At 36.6% G+C, this 19,750-nt stretch overlaps 1 protein-coding gene across 7 annotated transcripts in view; it reads right to left on the bottom strand.

The window, feature by feature from the left end:
* Positions 1 to 19,750, bottom strand: part of Ift88 (intraflagellar transport 88) — a 132,185-nt gene that overhangs the window by 91,983 nt on the left and 20,452 nt on the right. For all 7 annotated transcript variants that reach the window (XM_046447645.2, XM_058580644.1, XM_046447650.2 and 4 more), the window contains 6 exons: positions 17,871 to 17,961; positions 16,927 to 17,031; positions 14,916 to 15,018; positions 14,080 to 14,194; positions 4,742 to 4,973; positions 2,784 to 2,854 (listed from right to left, as the gene is read on the bottom strand). In XM_046447645.2, the coding sequence (XP_046303601.1) occupies positions 2,784 to 2,854; positions 4,742 to 4,973; positions 14,080 to 14,194; positions 14,916 to 15,018; positions 16,927 to 17,031; positions 17,871 to 17,961 (717 nt within the window). The remainder of the gene's footprint in view (positions 1 to 2,783; positions 2,855 to 4,741; positions 4,974 to 14,079; positions 14,195 to 14,915; positions 15,019 to 16,926; positions 17,032 to 17,870; positions 17,962 to 19,750) is intronic.

The raw sequence follows: 19,750 nt of genomic DNA, 5'->3' as shown, positions 1-19,750 counted from the left end.
TGAATGAACCTTGAGGACACTATGCTAAGTGCAAAAAGCCAGTCACAAAAAGAAAAAAAAAATGTGAGATTCAACTTACATTAGAACACTCAAAATCATAGAGAGCAGAATAGTATTGCTAAGGGATGGAATGTGGGAGCAAAAAATGGGGAGCTATTGCTTAATAGGTAAGAGTTTCAGTTCTGCAAGATGAAGAAAGTCCTCAAGATCAGTCATATAATAGTGTGAATGTACTTAACACTTCAGATGATAAATTTTATGTTATATATTTTACCACAATTAAAAGAAAATAATTAAGGGCTTTCTACCATGTAATGTACTCCTAATTTATCTACTGCATGTTCACTAAATTTAAAATTTTCAAAATGAGATACGGTTTGAGGGATACAGAAAAAAGAAAAAAAGAAAAATCTGAGTCTCAAAAGAAAACCACGGGATACAGAAAAAGATACGACCAGTCTCAAAAGAAAAATGTTCACAAACCACAAGAATACGAAATAAGCAACTTTTTTTTTTTTTTCCTTTTTAGGTGCTGGTGATTGAACCCATGGCTACTTTACCATCAGACTATATCCCCAGCCATTTAAAAAAATAATAATTTTTAATTTTTATTTTTGCAGTGCTGGGGATCAAACTCAGGGCCTCATGCATGTTAGATAAGCACTTAATCATGAAGCTACATTCCTAGCTCTATTTAACTTCCTGAGTTACTGGGATCACAGGTGTGATTACATAAACAACTCTTTTTTAAACTCTTTTTTTTTGGGGGGGGGGGCGTCACTGGGGATTTAATTCAGGGGCACTCAATTGCTGAACCACATTTCCAGACCTATTTTGTATTTTATTTAGAGCCAGAGTTGCACTGAGTTGCTCAGCACCTGAACTCACAATCCTCCTGCCTCAGTCTCCATAGCCGCTGGGATCATAGACTAGGCACCACTGCACCTAGCTTAAACTCTTGATTAAGAAAGCAACTCTTGATAATCCAGCCCAATCTCTTGCGTACAAAAAGTTTCATGATATGAGGGCAATGCCCAAGTACTAGAAATATTGGCACAAAACTGCATAATTCTATCCTGACTCCACCTTTAGTCCGGTTTCTAGTTACTATCTCTCTATAAAAATTAATAACCGAGACCAAGGGGTTGCTGATTTCTCATTCTCAAAAGATGGCCCACATTCTCCCTTGAATGTATATTCCTTGCTTTACCAAAAGGGTCTCACTCTCAATACAGCCTCCATTCTCCCTGAATGTACCTCTGCTTTCCTAAATAAATCTCTGTTTGTGCCTCTAACAGATGCATCCTTAAATTCATGTTTGTCAAGAGCCCCACTCAATTTTGAGTTGAGGTACTCCTCTCCAAAAACTCCTTGGACTTTCTCCAGTGATAAAATTATACTTGGCAGAGACCAAGTACATGTGATATTGTGATAGAAATATATTTGGTATTCATTCTGGTACCTGGCAAAGAGCTCTTGGAATCTTCTGAATGATGGAAGTGCCTTTTGTTAATTATAATGAGCCCCTTTTAACCATACTTGACTTTATGTTAATGAGGTGACTTCATATTAGCCCATAGAAAGTTTCAAAATGGGGCTTGGTTGCCACTGGAATCAACCATACATATGATCGAAGAGTTGGAACTTTCAGTCCCACCCCTCAACCTCCAGAGGGAAGAGGGGTTAGAGACTAAGTTTCATCATCAAAGGCTAATGATATCATCAGTCTTGCCTATATATATATTGAACCTCAGTATAGAAGACCTCCAAGATGGGGAACACATGGAGGTACTAGGAGGGTGGCACACCTGGAGAGGATATGGACACTCTCATACCTTGCCCTATTCATCTCTTCCATTTGGTTATTCCTGAGTTACATTCTTTTTTTTTTTTTCCGGATTCACTGGGGATTGAACTCAGAGGCACTCAACCACTGAGCCACATCCCCAGCCTTATTTTGTATTTTATTTAGAGACAGGGTCTCAATGAGTTGCTCAGTGTCTCACTTTTTGCTGAGGCTGGCTTTGAACTCTTGATCTTCCTGCCTCAGCCTCCCAATCTGCTGGTATTACAGTTATGCGCCACCACACCTGGCTCTGAATTGCATTCTTTATAATAAACTGGTAAATAAAAACAAAGTGTTTTCCTGAGTTCCATAAGCTCTTGCAGTAAATTACTGAACTCAAGGAGGAGGTGGTAGAAACCCCTAATTTATAGTCTGTTGATCAGAAGTACAGGAAGCCCTGGGTTTGTAACTGGTATCTGTAGTCAGGAGTGGACTCTGAATAAACTCTGAATAGTTAGTGTCAGAACTGAATTGTTGGACATTCAGTTGGTAACTGAATGTTGGATCATTTATTCTTGATGTGGGAAAACCCCCTATATTTGGTGAAGGAAGTACAGATTATAGTTCCATATTAAAGGAAGAAAAGAATGAAGTAAATATATATTTTTTTCTCTCAGTCTTGGTATTTAATTGGGAGGCATAACAAAAATATGTAAGGACATAATTTTTTAAATAATGGTGATATAAACCAAATTCCAATATTATACCAAATGCAGAGAGAAAGAGTAGGAATAAGTAAGTAAGAATATTGGGATCAGTATGAGAACTGAGATTATTTTGAAGGAGAAAAAGGAATCCAAAAAGTAATGAAATGGTAAAACAACAACACTATTTAAGAAATATATTGAATAAAACAAATTTTGTAAGAAACAATAAAATGCATATTCGATCATTTTAGAGAAATTAAAACTTCACTATCAAGAACCCAAAATATTACCTTTCACGTTCCATTTGCCTGAGATGATCATTTTTTATAGCTTCAATCACTAGGTTTGTATGGGGATCATCCTGAGAAAAGCAATTGAAAGAAAAAATTCAGAAGTAAATGCTAAAAACTTGAATTTGTAATCAAAATCCCAACTAATTGTATAAAATGGAGAGTAAATAAATCTTTCAAAAATATTTTCCCTAATAAAATGCATTTCTTTTTCCTTTTCTTACTTCCGATCACCTATTACATTCTCTAAGGAGCTAGAATACATTCTGAACAGCTGCTACAAGGGTCAGGCTAGAAAGAACAGGAACACAGAGAAGCTGTGGTTGTTAGTATAAATACATGATGTTATAAATTTAAAACTCAAATATATATGCTTTCATGATTATCAACTCCTTAGTATAATCCATGCTGTTATTTCCAGTTGATAATACAGACAGGAGTTCAGGATGTCAATAATACAGCACTCGCCTAGCATGCACAAGTCCCTGGGTTCAATCCCTAACACTGCAAAAATATTTTAAAATGTGACTTTTTCACAACATAGATTCTTTTTTTTTTTGCAATATGAAAATAATACATAATTAACATTTACCTAGCGCTTACTATGTTCAAGGTATGATTTTAAGCATTTTGTAAATTTAATCCTTATAACACTACAAGGTAGGTCATTATAATTAGTACCATTTTATACATAAAGGACCTGAGGCACAAGGAAGGAGACGGAAGAATAGAATGGTGAAACTAGGCATATGGCTTGAGTCTACATTGTCCATGAAACTAAAGATATTATGCCATTTTAACCTATAAATATAGGCGATTTAACATTTTGACTTACATAAAATTTACATATAAAAATCTGGAAAATGTTTTTAAAGTGTTAAAAAAAATCTAATTGCCCAGAATATAATTGAGTATTCTTTCAGTTTCTGTTCATGTATAGGTGTGTATCTATCTGTACTTTTTCACCTAACACTATATAATATTCCCCTAGACCTTTAAAAATAAGACTTTTGAGAGCTGTATTTTGCTTTACTCTCAAATAAAGATAAGGAATTAATTTTTTTTCCACTGTTGACATAGTTAGTACAGATTTTTTTAGGTTTCTCTGCTTAACAATGATTTTTTTTTTTTAACCAGTGATTGAATTTAGGGGTGCTTAACCACTGTGCCACTATCTAGCCCCCCCACCACTTTTAAATTTTTTTATTTTGAGACAGGGTCTTGCTAAGTTAATTAGGGCCTTGCTTAGTTGCTGAGGCGGGCTTTGAACTTGAGATCCTCCTGCTTCAGCCTCCTAAGCTACTGGTATTACAGGCATGTGCCACCACACCTGGCTTAACAATGATTTTTAAAACATCAAAGGATTTTAGGTTCCATAGTCAAGATGTTACTTTCAATGAATGACATTATTATTTTTAATACAATTCTTTTAGTTTTGACTAAAACTGTGCAGTATGTTTTAACCAAAATCTCTAGCCCTATTTCAATAGATCTAACTGAAATAACAAATTAAATATATCAGTGATAAAAAACATTAATATAGGTCTGTAAAAAAACTCAAGAAGTCATCAATTCTAATTTGCTCATTTCTAGAAACAGGAAAAAACAGTTAAGTAGGAGACGGCTTTTTCTTTTTAAGTATTTTTTTTTTTAGTTGTAGATGAACACAATACCTTTATTTTATTTTATTATTATTTTTTTTAATGTGGTGCCTGGGATTGAACCCAGTGCCTCATGCATGCTAGGCAAGCGCTCTACCACTTTTAAATACTTAAAAAGAAAAATGTCTTTTTCTTTTTAAGTATTTTTTTTAGTTGTAGATGGACACGATACCTTTATTTTATTTACTTATTTATTTTTATATGGTGCCAGGGATTGAACCCAGTGCCTCACGCATGCTAGACAAGTGCTCTACCACTGAGCCACAATCTCAGCCCCTTTAACTTTTTCATACTCACACTTGGTGAAATATATTTATCATCTTCATCAATTTCTAACGGAACAGCAATCAATTTTTGGAATGCCTTCTTCATTTTTTCTCGGTCTCCAATGGCAAAATAACTAAGAATTAGGTTGAAGCCTGCTTTCAGATTTGGTGCCATGCTCATTATATGCTCAAATGAATTAATGGCATCTGAATATTGACCAGTTTTAATAAATGTAACACCAATATTCTGCATTATTTTAATCCTAAACAAAAATAAACATAGATTAGCATTAAAAGTTTGAATTCTTCAGTATGGCATTCAAGCCATTCCTGTTTTTCTTTTTCATTTTATTTCTTTTTTATTTTATTAAAGCCTTATTATAGTATAGTATACATAATATACATACCAAAAAGTTTGCTTATTATTTAAGTATGTGATTCAATGATTACTTCTATATTTACACTGTTGTGGAACTATAACCACATATTTATTTTAAGTCATTTCTACTACCTTAAAAAGAAAACCTGTGCTTATTAATAGTCATTCTCCATTCTGTTAGCCATAGGAAACCATTAATCTACTTTCTGTTTTTCCTAAGCATTGTATGTAAGTGGAATTGCATGATATGTAATACTCTGTGTTAGCATAATCCTTCCGCAGTTCCTCCATATTGCAGCAAGTATCAGTACTTTGCTCCTTTTGTATTGTCAAATAGTATTCTTTTTTTTTTTAAATTTTTTATTGTTGGCTGTTCAAAACATTAGTTATTGATATATCATATTTCACAATTTGATTCAAGTGGGTTATGAGCTCCCATTTTTACCCCATATACAGATTGCAGAATCACATCAGTTACACATCCATTGATTTACATATTGCCATACTAGTGTCTGTTGTATTCTGCTGCCTTTCCTATCCTCTACTATCCCCCCTCCCCTCCCCTCCCCTCCCCTCCCCTCCCCTCCCCTCCCCTCTTCTCTCTCTGCTCCCTCTACTGACATTCGTTTGTCCCCCTTATATTATTTTTCCCCTTCCCCTCACTTCCTCTTGTATGTACTTTTGTATAACTCTGAGGGTCTCCTTCCATTTCCATGCATTTTCCCTTCTCTCTCCCTTTCCCTCCCACCTCTCATCCCTGTTTAATGTTAATCTTCTTCTCATGCTCTTCGACCCTACTCTGTTCTTAGTTACTCTCCTTATATCAAAGAAGACATTTGGCATTTGTTTTTTAGGGATTGGCTAGCTTCACTTAGCATAATCTGCTCTAATGCCATCCATTTCCCTGTAAATTCTATGATTTTGTCATTTTTTAATGCAGAGTAATACTCCATTGTGTATAAATACCACATTTTTTTTTATCCATTCATCCATTGAAGGGCATCTAGGTTGGTTCCACAGTCTAGCTATTGTGAATTGTGCTGCTATGAACATCGATGTAGCAGTGTCCCTGTAGCATGCTCTTTTTAGGTCTTTAGGGAATAGACCGAGAAGGGGAATAGCTGGGTCAAATGGTGGCTCCATTCCCAGCTTTCCAAGAAATCTCCATACTGCTTTCCATATTGGCTGCACCAATTTGCAGTCCCACCAGCAATGTACAAGTGTACCCTTTTCCCCACATCCTCGCCAGGACTTGTTGTTGTTTGACTTCATAATGGCTGCCAACCTAACTGGAGTGAGATGGTATCTTAGGGTGGTTTTGATTTGCATTTCTCTGACTGCTAGAGATGGTGAGCATTTTTTCATGTACTTGTTGATTGATTGTATGTCCTCCTCTGAGAAGTGTCTGTTCAGGTCCTTGGCCCATTTGTTGATTGGGTTGTTTGTTCTCTTATTGTCTAATTTTTTGAGTTCTTTGTATACTCTGGATATTAGGGCTCTATCTGAAGTGTGAGGAGTAAAGATTTGTTCCCAGGATGTAGGCTCCCTATTTACCTCTCTTATTGTATCTTTTGCTGAGAAAAAACTTTTTAGTTTGAGTCAGTCCCATTTGTTGATTCTAGTTATTAACTTTTGTGCTATGGGTGTCCTATTGAGGAATTTGGAGCCCGACCCCACAGTATGTAGATCGTAGCCAACTTTTTCTTCTATCAGACGGCGCGTCTCTGATTTGATATCAAGCTCCTTGATCCATTTTGAATTAACTTTTGTGCATGGCGAGAGAAAGGGATTCAGTTTCATTTTGTTGCATATGGATTTCCAGTTTTCCCAGCACCATTTGTTGAAGATGCTATCCTTCCTCCATTGCATGCTTTTAGCCCCTTTATCAAATATAAGGTAGTTGTAGTTTTCTGGATTGGTTTCTGTGTCCTCTATTCTGTACCATTGCTCCACCCGCCTGTTTTGGTACCAGTACCATGCTGTTTTTGTTACTATTGCTCTGTAGTATAGTTTGAAGTCTGGTATCGCTATACCGCCTGATTCACACTTCCTGCTTAGCATTGTTTTTGCTATTCTGGGTCTTTTGTTTTTCCATATGAATTTCATGATTGCTTTCTCTATTTCTACAAGAAATGCCGTTGGGATTTTGATTGGCATTGCATTAAACCTATAGAGAATTTTTGGTAATATCGCCATTTTGATGATGTTAGTTCTATCCATGAACAGGGTATATTTTTCCATCTTCTAAGATCTTCTTCTATTTCTCTCTTTAGGGTTCTGTAGTTTTCCTTGTATAAGTCTTTCACCTCTTTTGTTAGGTTGATTCCCAAGTATTTTATTTTTTTTGAAGATATTGTGAATGGAGTGGTTGTCCTCATTTCCATTTCAGAGGATTTGTCGCTGATATACAGGAATGCCTTTGATTTATGCGTGTTGATTTTATATCCTGCCACTTTGCTGAATTCATTTATTAGCTCTAATACTTTCTTTGTAGACCCTTTTGGGTTTGCTAGGTATAGAATCATGTCATCTGCAAATAGTGATAATTTAAGTTCTTCTTTTCCTATTTTGATGCCTTTAATTTCTTTCGTCTGTCTAATTGCTCTGGCCAGTGTTTCGAGAACTATGTTGAACAGAAGTGGTGAGAGAGGGCATCCCTGTCTTGTTCCAGATTTTAGAGGGAATGCCTTCAGTTTTTCTCCATTCAGAATGATGCTAGCCTGAGGCTTAGCATAGATTGCTTTTACAATATTGAGGTATGTTCCTGTTATCCCTAGTTTTTCTAGAGTTTTGAACATAAAGGGATGCTGTACTTTGTCGAATGCTTTTTCCGCATCTATCGAGATGATCATATGATTCTTATTTTTAAGTCTATTGATGTGGTGAATAACATTTATTGATTTCCGTATATTGAACCAGCCTTGCATCCCAGGGATGAATCCTACTTGATCATGGTGCACAATTTTTTTGATAAGTTTTTGTATCCGAGTGGCCAGAATTTTATTGAGGATTTTTGCATCTAGGTTCATTAGAGATATTGGTCTGTAGTTTTCTTTCTTTGAAGTGTCTTTGTCTGGTTTAGGTATCAGGGTGATGTTGGCTTCGTAGAATGAATTTGGAAGTTCTCCCTCTTTTTCTATTTCCCGAAGTAGCTTGAAAAGTATTGGTATTAGTTCCTCTTTAAAGGTTTTGTAAAACTCTGCTGTATACCCATCCGGTCCTGGGCTTTTCTTAGTTGGTAGTCTTTTGATGGTTTCTTCTATTTCCTCAATTGATATTGGTCTGTTTAGGTTGTCTATGTCCTCCTGACTCAATCTGGGCAGATCATATGACTTAAGAAATTTATCTGTGCCTTCACTATCTTCTAATTTATTGGAGTATAAGGATTCAAAATAATTTTTGATTATCTTCTGTATTTCTGAAGTGTCTGTTGTGATATTGCCTCTTTCATCCCGTATGTTAGTAATTTGAGTTCTCTCTCTTCTTCTCTTCGCTAGCATGGCTAAGGGTCTGTCGATTTTGTTTATTTTTTCAAAGAACCAACTTTTAGTTTTGTCAATTTTTTCAATTGTTTCTTTTGTTTCGATTTCATTAATTTCAGCTCTGATTTTCATTATTTCTTGCCTTCTACTTCTTTTGCTGTTGTTTTGCTCTTCTTTTTCTAGGATTTTGAGATGAAGTATGAGATCATTTATTTGTTGGTTTTTCCTTTTTTTAAGGAATGAACTCCAAGCAATGAATTTTCCTCTTAGAACTGCTTTCAATGTGTCCCATAGATTCCGATATGTTGTGTCTGTGTTTTCATTAATCTCTAAGAATTTTTTAATTTCTTCCTTGATGTCTTCTATAACCCATTGATCGTTCAGTAACCTATTGTTCATTCTCCAAGTGATGTATTCTTTTCCCTTCCTTCTTTTATCGTTGATTTTCAGTTCCATTCCATTATGATCAGATAGGATGCATGGTATTATCTCTACTCCTTTATATTGTCTAAGAGTTTCCCTGTGACATAATATATGATCTATTTTTGAGAAGGATCCATGTGCTGCTGAGAAAAAAGTGTAACTGCTTGATGTTGGGTGGTATATTCTATATATGTCAATTAAGTCTAGGTTATTAATTGTGTTATTGAGTTCTATAGTTTCCTTATTCAACTTGTTTTTGGAAGATCTGTCCAGTGGTGATAGAGGTGTGTTGAAGTCTCCCATGATTATTGTATGGTGGTCTATTAGACTCTTGAACTTGAGAAGAGTTTGTTTGACGAACATAGCTGCACCATTGTTTGGGGCATATATATTTATGATTGTTATGTCTTGTTGGTGTATGGTTCCCTTGAGCAGTATGTAGTGTCCCTCTTTATCCCTTTTGATTAACTTTGGCTTGAAATCTATTTTATTTGATATGAGTATGGATACTCCTGCTTGTTTCCGAAGTCCATATGAGTGATATGATTTTTCCCAACCTTTCACCTTCAGCCTATGTATGTCTTTTCCTATCAAATGCGTCTCCTGTAGGCAGCATATTGTTGGGTCTTGTTTTGTGATCCATTCTACTAGCCTGTGTCTCTTGATTGGTGAGTTTAAGCCATTAACATTTAGGGTTATTATTGAGATATGGGTTGTTCTTCCAGCCATATTTGTTTATTTATGTTACTAAACATGGTTTGTTTTCCTCTTTGATTATTTTCCCCCCTTTAGTGTCCTACCTCCCACTGTTGGTTTTCATTGTTATTTTCCATTTCCTCTTCCTGTAATGTTTTGCCAAGGATGTTTTGAAGAGATGGTTTTCTAGCTGCAAATTCTTTTAACTTTTGTTTATCGTGGAAGGTTTTAATTTCATCTTACATCCTGAAGCTTAATTTCACTGGAAACACAATTCTTGGTTGGAACCCATTTTCTTTCAGTGTTTGAAATATGTTATTCCAGGATCTTCTAGCTTTCAGAGTCTGTGTTGAAAGATCAGCTGTTATCCTGATTGGCTTACCCCTAAATGTGATCTGCTTCCTTTCTCTTGTAGCTTTTAAAATTCTCTCCTTATTCTGTATGTTGGGCATCTTCATTATAATGTGTCTAGGTGTGGGTCTCTTATGATTTTGCACATTCGGCGTCCTGTAGGCTTCTAGGATTTGGGGTTCTGTCTCATTCTTCAAGTCTGGGAAGTTTTCTCGTATTATTTCATTGAATAGATTGCTCATTCCTTTGGTTTGAAACTCTGTCCCTTCCTGTATCCCAGTGACTCTTAAATTTGGTCTCTTGATGTTATCCCATATTTCTTGGATGTTCTGCTCATGGTTTCTTAACAGTCTTGCTGAGCTGTCTATGTTCTTTTCAAGTTGAAATACTTTATCTTCATTGTCTGATGTTCTGTCTTCTAAGTGTTCTACTCTGCTGGTAGTATTCTCAATTGAGTTTTTAAGTTGGCTTATTGCTTCCTGCATTTCTAGGATTTCTGTTTGTTTGTTTTTTATAACCTCTATTTCCCTGTATAGTTGATCTTTTGCTTCTTGGATTTGTTTATGTAATTCATTGTTGAAGTGATCTTTCATTGTCTGATTTTGCTGTCTGATGTCTTCCTTGAGACTCCAGATCATCTGAAGCATGTATATCCTGAATTCTTTATCTGACATTCCATCTGCTGCAGCTATTACCTCTTCTAACGTTGAGTTGACCTGCAATGCTTGTGGTCCTTTCTTTCCTTGTCTCTTCATACTGTTTGCGTTCCTTTCTACTTGGTGAAACTGTTGTGCTATCGAATTTTCCCCCTATATATTTATATTGGTCTTGTATAGTTGCAAAGTCTCCCTCGCAGGCGCGGGCGGCGGCTCTGTCCCTCTGCGGGCCGCTAGGCTTGTTCTGTCGGTGGTCACAGTTCTGTCTACTTTGCAGGCGCAGGCAGCGGCACTGCCCCTCTGCAGGACTCTGGGGCTGTACTGCCAGTGGGTCGCAGGTCCGCCTACCTTGCAGGCGCGGGGGGGGGGGGGCGGCTCTACCCTTCCTCAGGCCACTGGGCCTGTTCTGTCTCTCGGTTGCAGGTCTGGCCTGTTCTGATGGTGGTCACAGTTCCGTCTACCTTGCAGGCGCGGGGGGGAGGGGGTGGCTCTGCCTCTCAGCAGGCCGCTGCTCCTCTTCTGCCGGTGGGTCGCAGGCCCGCCTACCTTGCAGGAGTGATTGGAAGCTGTGCCACTCCGCGGGCCACTGGGCCTTTTCTGTCAGTGGTCACAGTTCCGCCTACCTGACAGGCGCGGGGGGTGGGGGGCGGCTCTGCCCCTCAGCAGGCCGCTGGGCCTGTTCTGTGGGTGGTCACAGTTCCCTCTACCTTGCCGGCGCAGGGGGAGGGGGCGGCTCTGCCTCTCAGCAGGCCGCTGCTCCTCTTCTGCCGGTGGGTCGCAGGCCCGCCTACCTTGCAGGAGTGATTGGAAGCTCTGTCCCGCCGCGGGCCACTGGGCCTTTTCTGTCCGTGGTCATAGTTCCACCTACCTGGCAGTCGCGGGGGGTGGGGGGCGGCTCTGCCCCTCAGCAGGCCGCTGGGCCTGCTCTGTGCGTGGTCACAGTTCCCTCTACTTTGCCGGCACAGGGGGAGGGGGCGGCTCAGCCTCTCAGCAGGCCGCTGCTCCTCTTCTGCCGGTGGGTCGCAGGCCCGCCTACCTTGCAGGAGTGATTGGAAGCTCTGTCCCGCCGCGGGCCACTGGGCCTTTTCTGTCCGTGGTCACAGTTCCACCTACCTGGCAGGCACGGGGGGTGGGGGGCGGCTCTGCCCCTCAGCAGGCCGCTGGTCCTGCTCTGTGCGTGGTCACAGTTCCCTCTACCTTGCCGGTGCAGGGGGAGGGGGCGGCTCTGCCTCTCAGCAGGCCGCTGCTCCTCTTCTGCTGGTGGGTTGCAGGCCCGCCTACCTTGCAGGAGTGATTGGAAGCTCTGTCCCGCCGCGGGCCACTGGGCCTTTTCTGTCGGTGGTCACAGTTCCACCTACCTGGCAGGCGCAGGGGGTGGGGGGCGGCTCTGCCCCTCAGCAGGCCGCTGGTCCTGCTCTGTGCGTGGTCACAGTTCCCTCTACCTTGCCGGTGCAGGGGGAGGGGGCGGCTCTGCCTCTCAGCAGGTCGCTGCTCCTCTTCTGCCCGTCAAATAGTATTCTATACTATGGATATATACTGTATTTTACTTAACCATCGCCAACTTGATAGCTCTTTCAGTTATTTACACTTTTTGGCTATTATGATTAATGCTATTATGAACATTTGTGTATAAACCTTTGTGATAACAAACTTTCATCTCTTGGACATACACCTAAAAATGGAATTGCTGGTCATATAATATGTTTAACTTTTAAGAAAATACCCAAGTATTTTCCAAAGTAGCTGCACCATTTTACATATGTAATATATAAGGTTTCAGATGTCCCATGATCTTCATACATACTTGCTATTTTCTATCATTTTGAATAGAGCCATCCTCCAGGATGTGATCTGACCTTATTTCCAACTACTCTGACATGAACCTACTGTTTCAACAAATTTATTCAAAATTAGTTTATCAGATCACAAATAATTACTCATCTCATAGCATTCTTTTTTCTGGAATGTTGTCCCTTTTGTCACTTAAGTAACCTATCTCAAGTATACCTATTTCAAAAAGTCTTCCTTTCTTTCTTTCTTTTTTGTTTCTTTTTTGGTATGGGGGATTGAACCCAAGGGCGCTCAACCACTGAGTCATATCCCCAACCCCCCCTTTTAATTTTTTTTGTAGTTGTAGATGGACAGAATGCCTTTATTTATTTTTATGTGGTGCTAAGGATCGAGCCCAATGCCTTACAAATGCTAGGCACTGAGCTATAGACTCAGCCCTTTTTTATATTTTACTTAGAGAAAGGGTCCCACTAAGTTGCTTAGGGCCTTGTTAAGTTGCTGAGGCTGGCTCTGAACTCACAATCTTCCTGCCTCAGCCTCCTGAACTGCTTGGATTACAGGCATGTGTCACTGTACCTGGCTGAGTCTTTCTTGACCACTATTATTTTCAATATTTATTCCCTTGGCTGAATTAATACAGTACCATTGTCTCAACTATTGATTATTAAGTATGGAAATGCCACCTAATATTATTATCTTTTTCTAAAATGCTCAAATTCTTGGTCTCACCTGGATTAAAAGTACCTCAAGCCTACTGTCATGTATAATTAAAAAGAATTAAAAAAAAAATTTTTTTTAAGTACCTACAGGGGGCTGGGGCTGGGGCTCACCGGTAGAGCGCTCACCTACCATATGCGAGGCCCTAGGTTCAATCCTCAGTACCATATAAAAATAAATAAATAAAATAAAGATATTGTGTCCAACTACAATTTAAAAAAAATAAAGTACCTAAAGGGTACATTGTGTCTTATAAGCTAGATTTTGCTGATGATAATTAAATACCATGCAAAATTCAAAACCAAATGATTATAAATAAATTGTCACAGAGGAAATGTCCCCTGTTCCTAGGGGAAATCATTACCTGTAAACATACTGTGTCTGAATATAATAGAAAATATTGTGGGAATATGAAGTATTCCAACATCCTCCCTCCTCTTCTAAGGATCAAAAATAATCCCATCCTTTCACTACCTCACTCTCAAAATATAGAAACAATGTGAGGTAGTTCTAAGTTTCTAGACTTGTTTTCTAATCTGATACATTCTGTAGAAATGCTATTCTGATTATTTGTTGACATTAATTTGTATCATCGTACTAACGGCTTGCAGAGTGAATCTCTATATTGGTCAATTAGCTTAGTTTTATTTCACTTGATCACAAACTATGCATTTAATCTTTAACTTGTCACTATACAAGTGTACACAAGTACTCACAAGTGAATAAAACAAAATATTTCACAGATAACATAAATCCAATAACTCTCATATATAAACACTTCAAAATGTTTAACCACTAACCAAAGATCAGAACATCTATCTTGTTTCTGAAAAACAACAACTTAAATTTTACAGTAATCTTGGTGATTGCTTACCTCATTTCTTTATGAACACTTGGGATTTGGTCTAAGGCCATTCGGTAGAACTTAATGGCTTTGGAATAATTTCTTTGTTTTAAGTAAATATTTCCCATATTCACTTTCAGTCTCCCTAATTAAAAAAAAAGAATGTATAATATTCTTATTTTTGCACTTTTTCTATGATATTGTAGATGATCTTAATTCATATTCTCTGATGTTCTTAAGTTATAAAGTTTTAGACATTACCTAAAAATCTAATTTTAAAATAGTTATACTGTTTCATGTATTCAAACATTCGTTTCTGAGAGGCAATGAAACTTAAGATAGTAGATGTCTGAAAGTATGGTTGGAAAGAAAATGACTTACATTATAAAACCGAAAGTATATTCTGCTAAAAAAAAAAAAAGTGAGATTATATGGCATTTTAAAATTAGACTAAAAAATGTCACACACATTTTAATATGATGTTAAAAGGAAATGATATTCTGATAAACTTTAATATTGCAACTAAAAATTTATATAATATAAATGCTAAATATAAACTCTAGTCTATTGGGACATATTTACAGATGGCAAAGCATATTCTATGGGGATGCCATGGCTCATTCTACCTGTGGTAACAGAACACATTTTTTGTTTACCATTATGTAACATACTTCATACCAACCATATTTCTTCATTTGTATTTGTATGGATTTTCACATACAGTATCTCTAAGAAGGATACCTCATCATAAATACAAATTTGCTTAGAGCATAGATCATTTCATTATAAGGAAGCATAAAGTAGGGAGATATAAATTAACACTACAAAAGAGTTATGCCTATTGGCAAAACTGATTATACACCTACCTGCATTGCTAAACATCTTGTTTTTCACTATAACTTGATATGTGTTTAGTGCTTCTGCATACATTTCATTAGCTGAATACTGACTGGCCAAGTTGAAAAGAACCTAAGGAAGAAACAATGGCAAAAAGACATAATGATTATATTAGGTCCTGTTCACTTCTGATCTGTCTAGAGATTTAAATCATACAACAAAAGCTGCTTATATCAAGATACTCAACCAATTTAGAAATATCTTACATCCAAATAAGCCACAACATTAAGAGATAACCAGCTGTCCTCTATACATTTCACTTAATTTTCTATGTACTCTATTTTAACTAGTATTTGCCATCCATTAATAGCTGAAAGACCCACAAAGAATAAATGTATATTGTTAATGTTGCTGGTGATAAAGGAAATAAGCAAGATAAATGGATTAATTCTCTTTGTAAATATAAACTAAATGTCCCATGGAAATATCTTTTTTTTTAATATTTATTTTTTTTAATTATAGGTGGACACGATATCTTTACTTTTTTATTTTTATGTGGTGCTGAGGATAGAACCCAGTGCCTCATGAATGCGAGGCGAACGCTCTCCCCTGAGCCAGAATCCCAGCCCCCCTGGAAATATCCCTAAAGTATACCAGGGAAGAATTTGCATAGTAACAGCTTTATATACAAAATGATAACTAAAGTCATCAAAGATAGTATTTTATGTACCTACAGGTAAAAAAATTATCACAATAATTTATTGCCTGAAGATCTCATGGAATTTAAAAAAACTAACTAGTAAATATCTAGTATTTTAAAATTTCAAATTCCCCCTTTTAAATTAGTTTAGTATATGAAGACTTTGCCCACTGACAAGGAATTTTTATACAAGGAATTCTTTTCAGAATAAATGTTTTGCTAGAAATTAAATATATTTTCACTACCCTCACAAAGCATTATCTTATTTATTTGAAATCCTTGAAAATCACTGATCCAAATGTCTACATTACAATCTCATTAAGATAACCACCCTGATTGAGCATAAATATTAAAAGTCTTCAGGGCTGGGGATGTGGCTCAAGCGGTAGCACGCTCGCCTGGCATGTGTGCGGCCCAGGTTCGATCCTCAGCACCACATACAAACAAAGATGTTGTGTCCGCCGAGAACTAAAAAATAAAATAAATATTAAAAAAAAAAAAGTCTTCAAGCTATTGGATGGTGGGTTTACAATTACTAACTATTAAAAAACAATTAATTGAATAATTTAATAAGAGATCTTTGTACAAACTAAAAATGAGTGTCTCATGAATTAAAGATTATTATGTATTTGATTCTGGTACCTAAAAAAAAATCTGATTTTAACAATAAAAGATAAGGCAAGGACTGTGGTTGTAGCTCAGTGGTAGAGTGCTTACTTAGCACATGTAAGGCACTGGGTTCGATCCTAAGCACCACATAAAAAATAAATAAATAGGGCTGGGGTTGTGGCTCAGTGGCAGAATGCTTGCCTAACACAAGCAAGGCCCTGGGTTCGATCCTCAGTACCACATAAAAATAAATAAAGGCATAAAAACAAATAAAATAAAGTTTAAATAACACTACACATATATTTAAAAAAAAAAGAGATAAAGCAAAAAGAAAAAAAAGATGTTAGTGGGGAGGGAAGGACACAGAAAGGTTATTTAACAGGTACAATGTTTTAGGTAGAAGTAAGAAATTCTGGCATGTTACTGAACAGCAGGGTGGCTACAGGTAATGATAATATATTGTATATTTTAAAAAGCTAGAAGAAAGAAGTTTGGATGTTTTTACCATAAAGAAATGATAAATGTTTGAGGCCAATGTGCTTAATCTGATTAAACACTACACAATGTACACATGTATCAAAATATCACATGGTACACCATTAAAATTGTACAATTTTTATATTTTTATGTATCAGTGAACAAAGTTTTAAAAATATGTAAAATAAAAAAGGCTTTTGGAATCCATAAATCTTGGCCAAAATAATTTTCTTTGCAGGTATTTCTATACTTACGGAGTACGTTAAATCCAAATTGATATTTTCTGGAGTTGTAACTTGTTCCCGTTGTCTCACCAGGACTCTCTCTTTTCTTCCTGCATCTTTTGCCTTTTCTAAGGCCTGAAATCAGATTTACACTTTTTAAAATAATTTCTGGGCATTTATCAACTTTCATTCATTTGGGAATTATCAACATGAAGCTTGGCCGAATTCATTTTCCAACCTCAGATTCCCCAGGATGCTTCTCTACTTGAATAGACTTTCCTCTCTACTCTTACATTTAAAAAAACAAAACAAAACAAAACAACCTAGAATATTTGTTTAAATGGAGTTCACCATCACAGAATTGTGTCTGTGGTTTTCTGAGAAAGGAGGAGAGAGTATGAAGGATGAAATGTAAAGTGTACTTGCACCAAGTCAAGTCTGTACCTTTCACCACCTTTTGAGTTCGACCATGCCTACCTCCCTACCTTTTCTTTCCTCCTAATTCCTACATCGTTAGGTATTTTAATTCAATTTTGTGAGGAAGGAATTTAAGTAAAATTTTGTTTCTTATTTAACATTCTTCGGGAGGCTCAAAATACAAGTGAAAGAATAACTGCTGCCTAATATTACAAGAGATTCTTAGGCTGGCTCTAATACTACTCAGAATGTCAAGAAGCTTTCATTGATTTCCACATTAAAATTCAATAAGAGACTTTGATTTTATTAGAAATAAATAAAAATAGCACCAATTCTATAAGCAATAAAAGTAGGGGTTTATATTGAACATTTCTAATAGTATGCATTAATCTGATAACTGAGTCACAGAAATTATATTTACATGATAGGAAAATCAAAGTAATGAGAACAAAGCAAATTAAAAGATCAAATTTTGAAAAGCAGAATTTTAAAGAGCAGAGAAGACATATATCTCTATAGACTTCATAATTTCAATTCCTATTACTTTGTGAACTTACCAATTTTAAGTCTCCACAACTGTTAGCAATACAGCTTTCTTCTACCAACTCATTTACTTTCTTCTCTAATTGTCTAATCTTTTCTTCTGGACTGTTGAAGAAAAAAGCAAGTGTAATTTAAATCATTCAACTACTAATATTTATACTAAAATTGCATTTACTTTTAATACTGTCCATAACATGTTCTTTAACTTTAAGAACAGGTGAGGGCTCAGTGGTGCATACCTATAATCCCAGCCATTCGGGAGGCTGAGGCAGGATGATCTCGAGTTCAAAGCCAGCCTCAGCAAAAGCGAGGCACTAAACAATTCAGTGAGACCCTGTCTCTAAATAAAATACAAAACAGGGCTGGGGATGTGACTCAGTGGTTGACTACCCCTGAGTTCAAGCCCAAGTTACCCTCCCTCCCCGCAAAACAAAACAGAACAGGTGACAGATATAAGACAAATGTATAAATGGCATTAAAGAACAAATGTATTGCTGATTTTGATAAATATACTATATAATTAATTATTCATAATTATAATAAAATAGCTAACATTTATTTAGTACAACTCTATTAACACAGCAAAATGCTTTACCCTAATAATTTCATTTATTCCTCATAACAGCACTTGACACAAGTACTATCATTATTTCTATGTTACTAAAAAGGAAACTATGTGAAATTTAAGTATTTCACTCAAGATTGCAAAGCTTGTTAGGTATGGTGCCAGGATTCAGACCCAACTAGAACCCTTGCTACTATATTACTACCACAAAGGAGAAGTCGATTTTCTTTTTTTTCCAGATCCTATGGTAAATGAAACTGTATCTTATGGCTAGGAAAACTGAACACCCTCCCCCACCAAAATTACTTATTATCAGAAAGATGCTAAGAGAAAATAGCACTTTCCTAGCAAGTACAAGATCCTGGATTCAATTCCCAGCACCACAATCAATCAATATTTTTAAAAAGAGCAAATTATCCTCAAATCATTCACATTTCAAATAAACACTGATGTTTTGTTACTACTTTCTTCTGCCTTTAATAAAATTTTACTAAAGATACATTCAAATAGATGGTAGTTCTCTTAATTCTCTACAAATGAAGGAGTAAATATTAACAGTATAGCTTTGTCTATGGAATTATATTCTTTGGGGGAAATCTGGGCCTAAAATGGTAAATTCTATTAGTTTTTTAAGATCTTCAAAATTCTGACTGAGCAAGAACAAAATAGATACGATAACTTTATGAAAGACACTCTGTTCCTAACAAAGACCAAGAAATGAAACCTATATGTAGACATGGTTGGATACCTACTTAACAAGAACTTGCCACCCACCCTGCTTCCTAGCACAGACAATCTAAGCCAGTCTTGAGTATCGAATTCCTTTTTCTAGTATTTGGCTTAACCACGGGCATATAATGCATTGCACATCTGCATGGGATAGAGAGTTCCTGCAAAAATTCTCACTGTTTTTTAAAAGGAACTAGAACTATGAACTGTCTGCTGCTTTATCAATTACAAAGAGATTTTGAACTCTTACTACTCTATTGGCATCATAATGATGGGCAAGTTCTTAAGAAAAGCCAAGAGAATAAAAAAAAAAAAAAAGCTGAACTAGGGATAATGTTATTGAGTAGTTAAATTTACCTTCCCCTGAAATGCCCCTTCTCCACAATTCTCACTATGTTTTTTTAATTGGTTTTCTCTTGTCTGAAGCTGAAAAGATCCTAAATGACATACTTAAATAAAAGAATATACTTTTATTAGCAAACATGCTGTCATTAATGAGTGCACAAAATAAAACAATTGCCTATAGCGGTTCCTTGTTAGCCGAAAAAGGGAACTTAAGTAACTTATACAATCATCCCAAACATTGATTTTTAAGAATTA

The sequence above is a fragment of the Marmota monax genome, unplaced genomic scaffold (genome assembly GCF_021218885.2).
Source record: "Marmota monax isolate L192 unplaced genomic scaffold, Marmota_monax_Labrador192_F-V1.1 WCK01_AAM20220418_F8-fsc00043, whole genome shotgun sequence".
Lineage (NCBI taxonomy): Eukaryota > Metazoa > Chordata > Mammalia > Rodentia > Sciuridae > Marmota > Marmota monax.
This window is presented reverse-complemented; position numbering and strand designations above follow the sequence as displayed.